Genomic DNA, 16,362 nt, shown 5'->3' on the forward strand with positions numbered 1-16,362 from the left:
CTCCTGTTCACCCCACAGTCCAATAATCAGAAACAGATATCTGGGAAAAAATGTTAATATAGGCTCAATTTGCTTATTTGCTATACATGTTACAGAATTTGTAACAGGAACAAGTCCCCCAGATTAGCTCCACAGAACTGGAGGGAAAAAAACGCTTTTCCCAAATTACTCAGATTATGAAAAAAGAATAATTTGAAAGATTCTGCAGGATCACTATGTTTTATCTGGGGTTGGTAATAGCTGGCGGTTATGTTGTGAGCGTGATAAACAAAAATGATAATCAAAACTTTTTTTCAAGACCTCTGTGGAAAATAAGGAATCATATTTGACTGTGTTGATGATTGAGTTTAAGGAATTAATGAATTACCTGTAAGAATCTCTGTTGCTGATGGTGTCATGACCCGAGTCTTCCTGCTCGTCTCCCGCCATATTAAAACAGACCCGTTTGCTATTTCTCTCTCCCTTCTCGTTGTCACTCTCTGGTGGTACTATGCACTCTGGTGTCTTACGTTCTAATTTAGGAGAATATGTTATGGAAGACAGAAGGCTGCAATGTGATATTAAAAAAAAATAAGTGCACATTTTCAAACTGGCTGCTACAGAGAACTACCTCACTTGTTGAATATGATAGGCTTAGAAATATTTCTAGAGTGTTTGTTTCACGTAAAATTAATTTTTGATTGCATTAAAGAACAGTTGTATTCAGTTCACTTTTTCCTCTCAGAACAAGTAATAGAAACAGCGCCCCATTTAGACTAGGAAACTGTGTTGGTAATCCGTCCTGCCACTTACTGGTTTTGTTATCACAGCAACACTATGATTCTCTTTGGCATCTAGGATATGGGGATAATAATAACTAGCCCATATGACTCTGTGACAGTGAAATGAGAATATACTCCAGTATATAAAGATTGTCACCTCCCTCCCCTAGTCATTATCACTACCATCTAAAAATACTTGGAGAACTTTAAAGAGCCACCCAAATATTAAATAAACACTAAATGTGCTTAAATATCCCCACTGGCTTACCCTCAGATATTAAAAACCCATCTACCCATCTACTCCCACCTTGGGTTTCTCCCAAGCGGTCTTTATTTGACAGGAAGAATATCATGTGGTCAGTCCTTTCTCACTGCTCATATAAGCAGGTGTTCTGGCCATCACGGTAGTAAGACATTAAAGACAGTCGCACACAATGTGAGGACAGTAGACAACAGGGGCCACACCCGTATCATCCACAATCTAGTCATGATGGCATGTCGCAAATCTGCCCAAATGTAAAGCTCTTCCACTTGGGCTTGAGGCTAAAACACAACCTTTAGTTCTAAATTGGTGTCACACTTGGTGTGGACTCTGGGTAGCATGGATTCCATCACTCCAGATTTGACTGTTGGGCTGTCAAGAGTTTCTGTTAGTACTCACTCAAATTTTTGCCAACATGGAATCAGTCTTTGCTATCAAACAAAATGCTGTAAAACTTGCAAAATGAATTAAACCATAACTTAACAAAGGGCCCTTGCATGGCCTCTGCAGCCAACAATCACCTTCTCATTTACCAAGTACAGGAGACACTCTGTCCTAGTCCACAGCACATAAGTACATATATTCACGCTCATTTTTCTAGTGCAATATCATGTTTGTTTGATTTCAAGACTCTGAGACTGTCTTATACCTCTTACGTGTAACCCACCATGTCAAACCCAATACTGTGCACTGAGTAAATATTTGTTAAGGGATTTCACTAATTAGTTCATTAGAGACATCTCTTGTACCATGCACTGCTTTGCTGTGCATGAAGAAGTTTATAAAACAAACGTAAGCCCCTGTCCTCTTGGAGCTTACGTTCTACTGAGAGGAAACAAACCACAAACAAGTAAACTGTATAGTATATCACATGGTGACAAATATTAAGAAGGAAAATAAAGAAGGGAAGGGAGATGGAGCTGTGACTTCAAACAGTATAGTCAAGGAAGGTCTCACTGTGAGATAACATTTGAATAATATTTTGGCATTTTATACCTTTTAGATACCAGTGAAAATCAGGGGGCTGTGTTATGCTGCTCAAGGCCCTGTGAAGCTATAAATTATTTTAAGCAGTTTTTCTGTTTGCAAAGACACTTTTATGTTTTGGAAGACAGATATGTATTTATTCACTCCCTCCACCCAAAAGCTTAAAACATTAGATTAACTCCAATTACCCAAGCTCTATACTGCACAGACAGACGAACTCTGAATGCCAAAGAGGAAGGAGATGCAGGAGTTCTCATTTTGCAAGGAGTACTCTGTGCTTTACGTATCTTTTAAATTAGAAGTCATGGGGACGAGCATACTCTTTTTTTTTTTTTAAGTCATATGAATTATATTTACATATTTGCTTTTGATTTTAAACAGCTGCAATCAGGCTTGCACTGACCCTGTGGGAACAAGTGTTAGGCTTACAAACAAATGATAGAAAAGCAGTGTTTTTGATACCATGTTTTTTGCATAAAATTTCTAGATTCTTAAAAGTAGTAATAATGCATAAATTTAGCTTTATAATATTTATGCATACAGAAATAGTTTTCCTTAACTTTTGCTCATATACAATATTAAGCTACCTACTCTAGGTCTGCTAATTCTCAGTTAAAACCCTGAGCGGCCCAATCTCCTTCTCACACCCTTGATGAATAAAGATTTTTGTACATAGCATCCTACATCCAACCTCACTTCTATTAAAGTGAGACTTAAATATCATCATCTTTACCATTTTCATCATACCTAACAATTGTTGAGCTCTTATGCCAGTCACCATGCTAAGTAATCAATTCATCCAATCCTAAAGCCTCCTTAGGAAGTAGCTATGACTGTTACTATGGTGGTGATCCTCATTTTGGAGATGGGGCGAGTAAGACACACTCTTATATACATATACTTTGCAAGTGATGCAGAACAGCCCCTCCCTGCATATCATTTCTATACGCTGGAGAGAGGAAGGAAGTCATTAGTGCTATCCACCACATCCTAGTTCTCCTGGGCGCATTGCTGGGTGGCCCCCCTTCCCCCATGTGGCTAAGAATGACCATCTAACTTGTTTTCACCAGTATAACATAAGTGGAGGTTACCTGAGTCCCTTCTAGGTGCAAGCCTTTAAGCAAATGTGCAGCCTATATCATTCCCTCTTGCTGAGGGGACAACCAGAGACATTCCAGCTGACAGGGGGTCTGTCAGCCTGAACTCTGAGTGAGGTCAGTGTGGAGCAGAAACTCTATGACACAGATGGGCATAGAGAACAAGCAAGAGAGAAAGTCTATTGTTTCAAGTCTGTAAGGCTTTAGGGTTTTGTTAACATAAAACAAAAACCAGCTGTAAAGAGAGTAGGGTACCTAGAAGGATGATGTGTGTGACTGGGCTAGAGGAGTCACTACCTTATTCTGGGGAAGGAGGCACAGCCTCTCTACAGATCAGTATTAGCCTGATACCTGAGTGCCTAGAAGGCTAGCCGCAGACCTCAGGAGCAGCACTGACCAGATGGAGGTTTGTCACGTTCCAGGTTCAGAAAAAGACAAGTGCAGCTGGAGCTCAGAGACATGAGACTGGAAGGATGACAGGGGCAGAGTGTGTAGGGCTACACAGGCCACAGTAATGTAGTTGATATTATTTTACTGGCATTGCAATGCCATGGAATGGTTTTAAACAGGGAACTAGCATGATTTACTTTTACAGATCCTTCTGGCATTAGCTGAATGTAGAATGCATTGGAGAGGCATAGCTGGTGAGGGGACAATGGTGACCCAGCCTAAGGTGATGGGGAGGATACATTCTGATGTATACTTGACTAAACTTGATAAGGTCCTGGAGGTGAAGGGACAGGAACAAGAACCAAAGGTAACACCCACAGTCTGCCTTGCAGAACTGAAAAGATGGGGAATACTTGACTGAGAAGAGAGAACACGTCCATGGGGGAGGAGTCACAGTAGATTTTTGCATAAGGAAATCTAGAATTCAGTTATGGAAACAAATTTTAAGTTTGAGATTTAATGTGTTATGTTCCTGTGTTTCATAACCCATATCACAGAGGGGCTGTAGGAATGAAATCAAGGCAGTGCTTATATTAATAAAACCATGACTGGCACATAAACCCCTCTGATACACATTAGTGCTTATGAAGCTGGGCCCTCTTTCCATACATTTACCAGCAAAATGCTCAAAGATAATTCCACCAACAGCCCTACCATTTCTACCTGTAAGCCCAGGTCACTAAGTGTCTGTCCCACAGTGAGGTTTGCTCGTAACTCAGTCCGGGGCACCTAGCGCCTATAAAAGGCAGGTCTGTTCTCAGCTTTCCTATCTTCACCAGCCCCCAGGACCCTTTATTCATCTCCTCCCTGAGAGATTACACAAACGCTGTATTTTAAAGTCCTGTCAATGGTTTTGGATTATCCACAAATTATTTTGCGTTTTAATTATGTCTAGTACCTAACTGTCATTACCCAGAAAGTAGCCCTTCAAAGGACAAAAGTGTTTAGCTTCAATGAGATAAGAATCATAGAATGTTGAATAAATTCCCAACATCCCCTTATTTCATGGTAATAGACAACAAATGTGTCTCTAGTCCCATCTTTGGATCTGAAGGAAGTAGAAGCATTTAGTGGAATGTCCATGTGTTGAAGGAAATGTTATTTCTAGGAGAAGTGTTCCCAAGGGGCAGGGTAAGCAGACAAGCTCAGGACCAGGCCCTTTCCCAGGAATGAAGGATTTCTAGAAAGGCCAGCCATGAGACGTTGTGAGGCAATTTCTCTTAAAACTTGGCAGAGTATCCGAGATCTGCTTCTCTGCTCTGCAGAGGCATCTATGTCTGACCAAGAGTAATTACTACATGGTGAGAAAACTGTTTGGTAACTAGCTTTTCAAATAATTCGTCAAGCTCGACTGCACTGCAGTATCTCTGAATGGGGCAAAAGGGAATCCAGGCACTTGGACGGCTGCACTGTTTTGAAGGGACTATATTGCACATTGAATTATGTGGAACATATTTATATTTAGAATTAAATTATATGGTGCACACAGAGAAGACCAAGGAAGTTTCTCAAATCACTTGCTCATTTCATGTCATTTTCCTAATAAACATGCACAGTAGGGGAAAGGCTTTTAGAATAACAGAGTGGGAAACTCTTAAGTAAAAATAGGTAATTATTTTAAGTAGTTTTGGTTCATAAAAATAGCTTAACGCTTTTCTTCAATGAGGGCTTCAAATACAAAGCATTTGAAGCCAAATAAAGGGAGCCCTTTGGCTCTACCCATCTTCTCGAAAATATATCTACATCAGCTGAACTTAAAAAAAAAAAATCAATAAATTAACAAAGACAGCCAAATCTGGACAACTGCCAGGGAGTGCTGAGTAGTCAATGCAGTAGAGTCCTGGTCTCCGAGGTACTATGCGCTTAGGCACATCAATAATCCTGCCATTGGTAAAGGACTCATCTGAAAAGCAGGAATAATAACTCTTGGCCCAACTGGCAGCATGGGATTGGTCCAGATGTTCTCCTAAAATCCCTCCGAGAGCTAGGATACATGATTCGGTGCCACTATTTATTGCCTTATTAATAAAGATTCTTACTCTGTGAACTTCCTAAATACTTTAGGGAGAAAAAAAAGCTAGTTTCTAAAATAGAACATATCATATAATAAAATTCAATTTATTAAATGAAACAAAATATTATGCCTTAAGATATTACCTTATGTGTCACAAGGTCATTCTCAAACAATCCGAAGTATCATACAATTGCCTAAAAATAGCTACCTGTTCTCTTAGCAACCCCAAACTATTTAATTCATCTGTAAGTGGGGCAGTCACAATATAGTAAACCGATATAATATAAAGAATTTTTTAAAATTAATGTATTAGAACCCATGAAAACAGAATTTCAAGTTTAAATTAACTGATAAAAATGTCAGAACAAATTAGCATAGTAAATAGTAACTATCTAAAGATAACCTTAGAAATATGGTGATTTTGAGCACTAAATTTCAAAGACGTGTGAAATAAGAGATCATGTCGGGGTGCCTAGGTAACTCAGTCAGTTAAGGGTCTGCCTTCAGCTCAGGTCATGATCTCAGGGTTCTGAGAACAAGTCCCACATTGGGGATCCTTCCTGAGCAGGGAGCTTGCTTCTCCCTCTGCCCCTCTGTGCCACTTGTCCTCGTGGTCTCTCTCTCTCTCAAATAAATAAATAAATAAGATTTAAAAAAAAAAAAGTTTTAAAAAGCGAAATCCTGTCAGTTAAGATTTTATTTGTATAATGTCTAATTACCAAAAAAGCTCAGAGTAAGTTCTAAATATTTTATGTCAAAACTCAATTATCCGAGGAAGGATGGGATGACGTGTGGGGGGCAGGGTGGAATTAAACAATACACAACCAACAGCAATCTAAATGTGTAACATCATAAAGAGAGCATGACAAAAAAGGGAAAATGGTGTCTATACCATTTTCAGATTCTACCAACTTCAGTTATATCCACCAATTTCAACCCCTTGAATGAGAAGTAAGCATAATGTTAGATACCGCACTATTTTTTGTACTGATTTTTATAATTTTCACCACAAACTTATAATTTGTTATTATTCTTCATCCTGTTTAATAGGTGAGAGACCAAGCTCCCCCAAAGCCCATGTTTTTGTGACTATACAGAGTTGCCTTGACTCTCTGTGACACGCAATCACAACCATGACGTGGCAAAGCATGCCACAGAGTAGAGGCAATTGGCCAACCATCAATTTTTTAAATAAGAATCAGAGTCGACCTCTTTGGAAAAGTTTTAATTAACTTCCTCCTCTTCCCCGTTCTTGAAAAAAATTTCCAAGTGACTGGCACAGCTATTTGGGTTATTGCTTAGTAAACCATAAATTCAATCAGGGGGGAAAAAAAAGGTTCATTCATTTGTTTTTGGTCTTAATGATACACAATTTTGCCTTTACTCATTTAACAAGTATGTTAAAGATTTGCTATATTTTATATTTTTCATATACATCTACTGAGTGTATATACATTTACTGTGTTCTGCTTTATAAAGGATACCAGGAAATCTGCATACCTAGTTGGTACTCTATCCATCATATTTTTGAGTTTAATAGTTTCACATTAAGACTTTCTTAGTGTTTTCTATAAGAAAGAATTTTGCCACTCTCTTCCCTGGCATTAAATGCTTCCTTAAAATATAAATGTATATATTTGCCATGTTATATCCCTTTTAAGGTGTTAAAAGGAAGAGGATCTGTATGGTTCACACTCATGAAATCTTACATTTCTAAAAATGAAAGAGAGAATGATGGATGTTCAAAAGTCACATTTTCTATAGCTATTTTGTTAGGCACACTGAAAAGTACAATAAATAAAATACTTACTCATCAATTTGACAAACACACATCTCCACCTCCTTCAGTGCAGTCTGAAGTTTGCCCAACAGTTTCTGATAAATATCTTGAGTTTCCAGGTCTTCTTCTTTTAACAAGTACCGGAGCCCACGCCCATCCTGCTGTCCCAGAGACAGACCTGAAGGGGCCGCCATGGTGGTGATTGTGTGCTGAATGTACACCATAGGGCTCAGTTTCCCTGAGGAGGTTAAGATCATTCCAGAATAATATTTATGACCTTTAACACACAGTAATGATCCAGTGCAATTCATTCTAGACACCCAGGCTTATATAAAATAAAATGCCAATCCAATGCTGAATGAAATTCAGGAATTAAAGCTTATGGGAGTTGTGATTGAAATATCCTTCCATCTCATGCTTTACTGTGATGGTGTGGAATGGCACTGTCCATTCCTGAAGCTGCTCCTCCTATATTTTTCTCATCGTTATAGGGCCATTTCAGACTAATGGCCTGCACAACAGGATAAGCTGTGCCTGTCATACGTATAAGGAAGGCAAGAACAACTGTTCTTCTTAGAGGAGAGATAATAAAAATGCATAACTCTATTTTTATTCTATAAACATTTATGTAGAATTATCCAAATGATTATAGAGAGGAATCCTATCTTTATAAAATTCATACTTGTTCAGACACCAGGAATCTATCTTACTTCAGGGATGCTGGAATAGTTAACAATTGCCTAAATTACGTTTCATGATTCGAGGAAGTTTCAAAAGCTAACATACCTTGCTCAGACTTATTTTCCTTATCATGAGAATTATGCTTCCTGCTATCCAGCTGAACACCAAACGCACTCCCAAGAGAGGTTGATGTTTTGGGATAGGAAACTTCCATTATGTTGACATGGCAGTTGGTGGGGCAGAAATCACTGCTGTGTAATGGGGAGATTTTAGATTTGGCCTGTTTGAAGGTGGGCCAAGCTCTATTCTTCAGTACACGTGAAAACTGTAAATTAAAGGAGAAACAAAGAGCAGTTGAACACACAGCGTTCATCACTTCCAGCACCCATAACGAAATATTAAAAAAATTAAATTATGTCAATCGGCACAAGTGAAATAAATGATAAGTTGTTGGAAATTAAGTCATTATTTTAAAACCCACGCATTCTTAGTAAAGAAAAGCAATAAAGGCAGCAGATGCATAGGATTCTTTTGAAACTCTGATTACAAGTTAGATGCTGAAAGACATAAATTTAAGTGACCAATACCATTACTAAGACTCAAATCCACAGGCCGCGAGGAGTTGAGTCTGACAGAGAAGTCCAATTGGCATCCTCGGATACTGAGGTAGGAACACCACATTGCAAGTGAGGCCAAGTGGCAGAAGTGGGTAGCTGCCAGATGAAGAGGGGACTGTTCCAAACACTGTCAGAAAGCCAGCCCAAACCTGAGTCTATGAACAGGATGGACAGCAATGGCATGGCAGTGCTGACCCAGAAGGGCAGGACAACAAGCAGAACCAACTGCACCTTCCACACCTCCTGCGAATCACCGCTGAGCATCTGGGTCAGGATCAGCCTGGAGACTGGTGTGGACTTTGCTTTATGTCACTGGAAATAAACTGATACTCAAGGCATCTGCACAACTTCCAAGAATGACCACTCTACTACTTTGAACCTTACGATCAAAATCCATCTAATCCTTGTCATGGTCTAGATGGCTGCCCAAAGTCTGATCTGCACCTAGGTTATTACCTTAAGCTCTCTTCCCCTTGCCCCTTGGGCGGCTTCTCGCCTTCTCTCAGGTCCTGTCACATACCATCTACTCATTCTAGGTCTTTGTATGGGCTGTTTAGTGTGCCTAGAATGTTCTTCTTCTCTCGTTGCCACACTTACTCCTTTGCATTTTCAACTTCTATGAAATCATCACCATTCTTATTGTGAGCTTTTATCTAGGTCCAATTTCCTTGGTTACGCAGCACATTGCAACCCTCCTTATAATTATGAATCACTTTCTTATCTCTATCTCAGTGGATGGTAAATTCCATGACAGTAATACCTATGTCTATCTTGTGGACCATAAACAGCCTTCTCAGAATGTTGTAGTTTCAGAAGCAAAGGACTGAGAGCCACCAGCTACATGTGTTTTAGTTGTGTTTAATTTAGTTATACTGATGTGATTCTGGGCAGGTCATGTCTTTCTACCATTCTTAGTAAATTAAGGAATATGGATGGAATGATCTCTGTGTTCTCTTCTTATTTGAAAACTAAAAGCAGATCCTTATAGTTTTTACTAGCAGGGAAGTAATTTAGGCACTAAGAGATTAAAAATTCAGACTAACACTGGTTACTATGTAAGTTTTCTAGGTTAAATTAAAAAATAACGATGTGATATCAAAAAAATCACATGTTATAAATGTAAGCTCACCATTAGAATATGAAATATTTTATCTGTATAGGAAACTATGCCTTCAAATCACATGTCTGAAGCTACATAGCTCAGTAAAGTCAAGCACATAGTAGGAAATAAAATGAGAGTGGGTTGAAAGGCAGGAAATTGTCAACAAAATTACTAACAAATTTGATAATAATATATGAAGAAAATATCCTAAACACTAAAAGAGTGGGAGTAATTTAGAGAATTCCTAGTCTATGCTCTCACCTAACTAATAAAGAAACTGTGACTTGAAGACTTATCTGAGAAAGACCCAGAATTTAAGGCCAGATTCAAACTTGCAGTCAGATGATCTTTTCCATTGTGGCTACAGGACAAAAATCTCAGATAAAGCCTCGTGGCACACACAAAGGCACAGAAATTAATTTATAAAGAGAAGCATCTACTTCAGACTCTGCACTAAATGCTCGAGATACAGCCCTTGCCCTCACAGAATTCATGGTCTAGTAGGACACAGGTAAAAACAATATAATATTCTTATATCTAACAATTATATTATTACAAGTATATATAATGTATATATATAAATATATGACCAGCTATGTGCATATATAACAATTATATAATAAATATAACAGCCAGATAATTAGTAATTTGGTAAGTGCTAAGAAGGAAATGAACAGAGGGATGGGGTGTTACCAGAGTGATCAGGTAAGGGAGAAGATCCCCTTCCCAGTGTGATCACTTTCCTATAGCTTTCCAACATGTATCTCAATACAAATGTCTGCGACCATAGTATGTTCCCTCTCCCCATACACCCAGACAGGGTGTGTAACCAGGCTTAAATGTGCTTGAACTCTTTCAAAGAGTGTCAGAGAGGAAACTTCTCTGCTAAGAGTCTCTCTTGCAGAAGAAAGAGGCTTATGAAAACAGTGCTCTCTTCCATCCTAGGCTGTCCCTAGGAAAGGGGGAGGCAAAGCAAGGATCTTAAAATCATGGGTCCTGGAAATTTACTGAATACATTTTAAGGATCAAAAGTGTACTCCTAGGGGCACTTGGGTGGCTCAGGTGGTTAAGCATCTGCCTTCTACTCAGGTCATGATCCCCAGGTTCTGAGATTGCGCACCAAGTTGGGCTCCCTGCTCTGCAACAGTCGGCTTCTCCCCCTACCCCTCCCCTGCTTGTGTAAATAAATAAATAAAATATTTTTAAAAATTTACTCCTAGACAGTATGCCCTAATATGTAATTATGCCACCTTTCTGTAATGCAAACCTAAAATGAAGTAGGTACAGTTCTTGTATCGGTTGTAGTACGTGCAAGAGAACACACTCTGGTCAGGCCATCCAGTAGTACGTGGCGTCTTCCTTAGAAACATCAAAAGAAACACAGAGTTCATTGATCTGCTTTGAAGAAGCTCGCAAGGAAAGACCAAAAAAAAAAAAAAAAAAAAAACCCAACCCCAAAAACAAACAAACAAAAAAAAAACCCCAAAACAAAAACTCTTTTCCCTAAAGGAAAATTACAATTTTGTGATAAAGAAACGTACAGGGTATAGGGGAAGGTGAGCTGAGACACAACACTTTAAAGCTATTTTGGATAGCACAGTCCAGACTTACTCCACCTTTATTGCTCTACCCAACAATCACACAGCCAGGGCTCTCTAAACCATGCCCTGTTCTAGGCATCTTGGGAAACATCAGTGAATGAAACCGATTTCTGCTTCTGGGAGGTTACATTCTAGTGAGGGGAGAAGCCAACAATAAACATAAGTCAGTTACATCAGGCTAGAAGATGGTAAGTGCAGCTGAAAACAAAATGCAACAGGGAAAGAGGGCTGGGAGTTTCAGAGGTAAGGTGAAGAATGCATTGCCGATTGCAATCCTCACTGAGAAGCTGGCATTTAAGTAAAATCTTGAAGGAAGGGCGAGCTGGGAATGTGGGCCCAGGAACAGAAGCCTTCCCAGCAGAGTGAACATCCAGTGCAAAAGTCCCAAGGACGGTATGTTTCTATGAACATCAAGAAGACCAGTGTGACTAGAGCAGACAGAGAGGGGGAAGGAAGAGGAGACAGGAATGGGGAGATCGTGGGTGAAGGGAAGGCACAGATCATCTAGGAGCTCAGAGGCCTTTGGAAGGATTTATCTCTTACTATGATTGAGACTCACAGCCCCTCAGAACAGACTGCTGGTGGGCAAGGGAGGAAGCAAGACTACTTGTGGGAGAGACAACATCGGCTCACCCTAGGCAGTCAGTAATCGAAGTGGTGAGAAAAGGCTGCACTCGGTGAAGGTGGGACCCAGAGAATGGTATGTGAGAGCCAGGAGTAAAGACTGCACGCAAGGTTTCTAGACTGAGCTATGTGGAGGGTGGGTCTCATTCTCAGGTAGAGAAAACAGCAGCTATGACAAACTGTGCAGGGGTGGGATCAGGAGTTTATTTTGGACACATGAAGTCTGAGATAACTATTAGACTCAAATGGAGAGGTCAGATGGCCCAGGGGATTGAATGTGATCACCAGGGGATGGAGAGTGGAGCGAGAAAAGGGGAGGGAGCAAATGCTGAGCTCTGCTGCAGGAAGAGGTCAGAGAAAAAAGAAGGAAAAAGCATAAGACACTCACTGTGACTGAGCCAACCAGAAAAGACAAAACCAGGCAGAGGTAGAAAAAGGCTCAAGAGAAGTACAAGGTTGACTGCACAGATGCCACTAAAACAAGGAACAGGATGAGGACAGTGAATGAATTTCAGCAAAATACAGGTCTTCAGTGACCTTAAAAAGAGCCATCCCAGTTACATGGAGGGGACCTGAGCCCATCTTGAGTGTGTTAAGAATGAAAAGTGAGTGAGACAGCGGGTCTAGACAGCAAGTATAGGGAACTCTTTTCAGGACAGAGTTCAAGAAATGAAACAAGAGGTGGAGAAAAGTATGAGGCTCAAGGGAAATAATTGATTTTGTAATCTAGGTGATATTAAAGCCTATTTGTATGTTGATACGAATAAGTAATTCTCAGAAATGGAGCTACAGGTTTCTACTGCATTGGTAGTTAATTCATAAATCATTAACCATGACAACACATTAATATCCAGTTACAGTCACTTGACTAAAAATAAAAACTAAGACAAAGGTAAGCTACTATTTTACAGATAGTCTCCCATTTCAATTAAGTGCTAAACCCCATTGGCATGGAGTTACAAAAATTCTGTATTGAGGGACAGGGACATGGAGAAAAATTTTGGCCCCAATTTTCCTGATCCACAGGTTAACTTGAATATTATGTGGCATTGGTAATTAAAGGTACTTGGAATATTTCAAGTAAGACTGTGGATTCTTACCTGTAATAGTTTTGGGTAAAGAGGAAGTACCACTTGAAAGCTCATTAAATACTTATATGGAAGAAGTATCCCTAATACACAAAATGAGCCCAATTATGGAATTATTCTCCAACAGAGAATGAATCTAGAATTTAAAAGGGATCTAAGGACAACACAGGGTAAGAATGTTTCTCCAAACAGTGCATAGTTTTATGTCTGGATCACCCACACATCCTGCCCAGAGAAGATGAAAAGCTTGCTTAGGATTCATTCAAGTTTCCAGTATAAGGTCTGAACTTCTCTCATACATGTGCTAAAAAACATCTGTGGCCCTGTACAGCTGGCCAGAAAATCAATTATGATTGCAGCAGCCTGGCTATAGAAACGGCAGAAACCAACTTGTTTCTATTTTTAAAACCTAAAACTTTTAGAGTCAAAATAAAGGAAAACCAGCCTCCTTGAGATTTTAGTTTCTATGGATACATTTAGTTTTACAAAAAGAGCGGTGTTTGAATCCTTCATCTGGAAGAAAAAAAATATGTTACTAATAATAGTTTAAAAGTAAGTTTGTGGAAATTAAAAATATATATTCACAAATGCTATAGTTTCTGGGGACATGCATTTGCTACACAAACGGAGCTAGCCTTATATAACCTAGTATGGCTATTATTGTCTTCGCTGTTTGAATTTTGTTCAAATAAAAAATATCCCTGAAATATTTTCCTGTTAACCTTGTTTCTCTATCTAGTGAGAAAGACAGTCAATTATTCTAAATATGCATATAGTCAATAAGGGATGACAAAAAAGACACCTTACAAAGTGCTTAAGTCCTAGCTGACTGCAAGATTCTCCTTATTTCTAAAATTAAAAACAAAAACAAGTGAGACAGCATTCCATAGGATGGATACCTAGTCTGCTATTTGCCAGCTAAGTGACCTTAAGCAAATTCTTAATCTCCCTGCGAAAGGAGCAGATGGTATGAGTATTCAGTACATATGGCTGTTTCGAGGCTCAAACAATAATGTATATACACGAGGCTTCCACATTCAGTGATATTATTTTTATCATCTAAAATCACTGCCCATTAACCTGACCATCTCTGCTTTAAAAGCTTTCTAGGCTCTTAGTTACTTCCGAGAAAATGGAAGATACTTTTTACTCGCCAGGATGATGTTTTTGAGAATTCCCAACATCTGGGCAAAAACCTTGCCCCTTCTGCTTCTAATCCTACCCCCGACAGTTTATCACAAACCAGATTTTAGTTAGAAACCAAGCTATAACACCATTTTCCATCCACCATGACCCATCCATCACAGAACCAGATGTATCTTACCTCCTATGCACCACTTGAATTGATTCTTTTCTCTCCATCCCTAATGCTTATACATGAGACCAAGTCACCATCGACTTGCACTCTTTTACAAACAAATCTGATTATTACGCCACTCTAAAATATCATCCGAAAAATCAGATTTTGTCAGTTTTCTTCTTAATGGTATCCAACTCGAACCCTTCTCTTTCTAGTCTAGGCAATATGCCAGTTCTTCATCAATAAAATCAGTCTCGTTTCTACATCTTTGCCTTCACTTACGAGATCTCTCTTTCCTTGAGTGCTTTCTCTACTTCTCTTCTCTCTGACAAATCTTTCCAACTTGCAGCAGCTAGCAATTGCTGGCTACTCCATCCACAATAATTTCTCCTTCACGGAAACGCTACTGTCCTCATAGTTGGACACATACTGTTTAGCTGTGTAGCGGGATTTAGCTGTGGAATTGGAACAATACATATGCTATGTAGCGTAGTGTCAAGTGCAGGTAAGCAAAGAAAAACCAGACTTACAATAAAGGGGAACAAGGTTCAAAATCCACAGCTGTGCCCAGCTGCGTGCCTTTGGGAAAGTTACTGGACCCCTCTGAGCTTCAGTCGCTTCGTCAATAACATAGATGACGTTTCATGTGATTGTGTTGATAAAATTATGTAAAATCTTGGTGCAATGCCAGACCCTATAAGGGACTGCTATAAACTGTTGTGTGTAACAGAACTCCAGGGAGCACATTCCACTTGTCATGGTGGGATCTCCTAGTAGGTTAAGTAGTCAGTATTATTATTACTTACTTCATGTATTTTGACCTTTCTTACGATGCAGATCATAAACATGGGGGGGGCAGCCATCCTTAAGTAATTATGGAAAACCTAATAGGTACACATTCAGTAAATATTTTCCTATTCTTCCTGCCCCATCCTGCAGCAAATTTGCTTCTAAGAAGTTGAGTTTTTGACTCGTGCCACTGGCTTTCATTAAAAAGTATATTAAAAATGTCTGTCACATAAAACAAATTGCTATTTCTTTTTCAGGGACATGTTTACGGGCACTGCCCTGACATTTCCTGGTGCCACCTCTTTGAAATTCAGTGTGAGAGGTTTCTTTTGGAACTCAGTCTAAGAATAGCTTTGCTTCTCTTGAGAAACATGTATAAATCACAGGATTGCTGATAAATATGTAGTAGACTATGTTTCTTCTTTTATTTTGGTTATCAGGAAACTGAAGTTCAGATATCATATCCCACATTACCAACTATAGTCTTAGGACTTGCTGATCTCATCACCCTTTTCCCCTGGTGGGTCTATACATCATCAGTGTAATATAACTTTACCTATAAATATACCTGCTAATTTTCTACTAATATCCATTCTCTCTTTTTTCCTTTCATTAATAAAATTCTGTGAGGTTTTTAAAAAATTTTTATTTATTTATTTTTAAAAAGATTTTACTTATTTATTTGACAGACAGAGATCACAAGTAGGCAGACAGGCAGGCAGAGAAAGAGAGAGAGAGAGGAGGAAGCAGGCTCCCTGCAGAGCAGAGAGCCCGATGCGGGACTCAATCCCAGGACCCTGAGATATGACCTGAACCGAAGGCAGAGGCTTAACCCACTGAGCCACCCTGGCGCCCAATTCTGTGAGTTTTAGTTGGGCACATGGATGCCCAGTTGGGGACAACATTTCTCAGCCTGCTTCCACTAAATGACTAATCGGATGTGAATAGGAGCGTGGCTTCCGGGTCAAGCCCTCAACAGGAAACTCTTTACTTTCCACTTCCTCTTTTCTCTTCTGAGGGACCATAGCTTAGACATGGTGCTAATGAGCCGACTTTGACTTTGTGGAAAGGGTGATGTCTTAGGGGAGAGAGTAAAAATAGAGAAGGATCCCTAGAATATCATCAAGCACCACCCCACTGGACTCCTGTCCAGTTGAACTTCCATGTGAGTGAAAAATAAGCTTTCAGTTTTAAGCCTGTGTTATCTTG

At 39.4% G+C, this 16,362-nt stretch overlaps 1 protein-coding gene across 1 annotated transcript in view; it reads right to left on the reverse strand.

Moving 5' to 3' along the window:
* The window catches only part of LOC308341017 (phosphatidylinositol 3,4,5-trisphosphate-dependent Rac exchanger 2 protein), a gene marked incomplete at its 5' end in the record, with an annotated part of 290,021 nt that overhangs the window by 114,033 nt on the left and 159,626 nt on the right, over positions 1-16,362 (reverse strand). Inside the window, 3 exons of the mRNA XM_080800603.1 lie at positions 368-547; positions 7,382-7,589; positions 8,138-8,357. Coding sequence (XP_080656729.1) covers positions 368-547; positions 7,382-7,589; positions 8,138-8,357 — 608 coding nt within the window. The remainder of the gene's footprint in view (positions 1-367; positions 548-7,381; positions 7,590-8,137; positions 8,358-16,362) is intronic.

Source organism: Martes martes, assembly GCF_963455335.1.
Source record: "Martes martes genome assembly, chromosome: 4".
NCBI classification, from domain to species: domain Eukaryota; kingdom Metazoa; phylum Chordata; class Mammalia; order Carnivora; family Mustelidae; genus Martes; species Martes martes.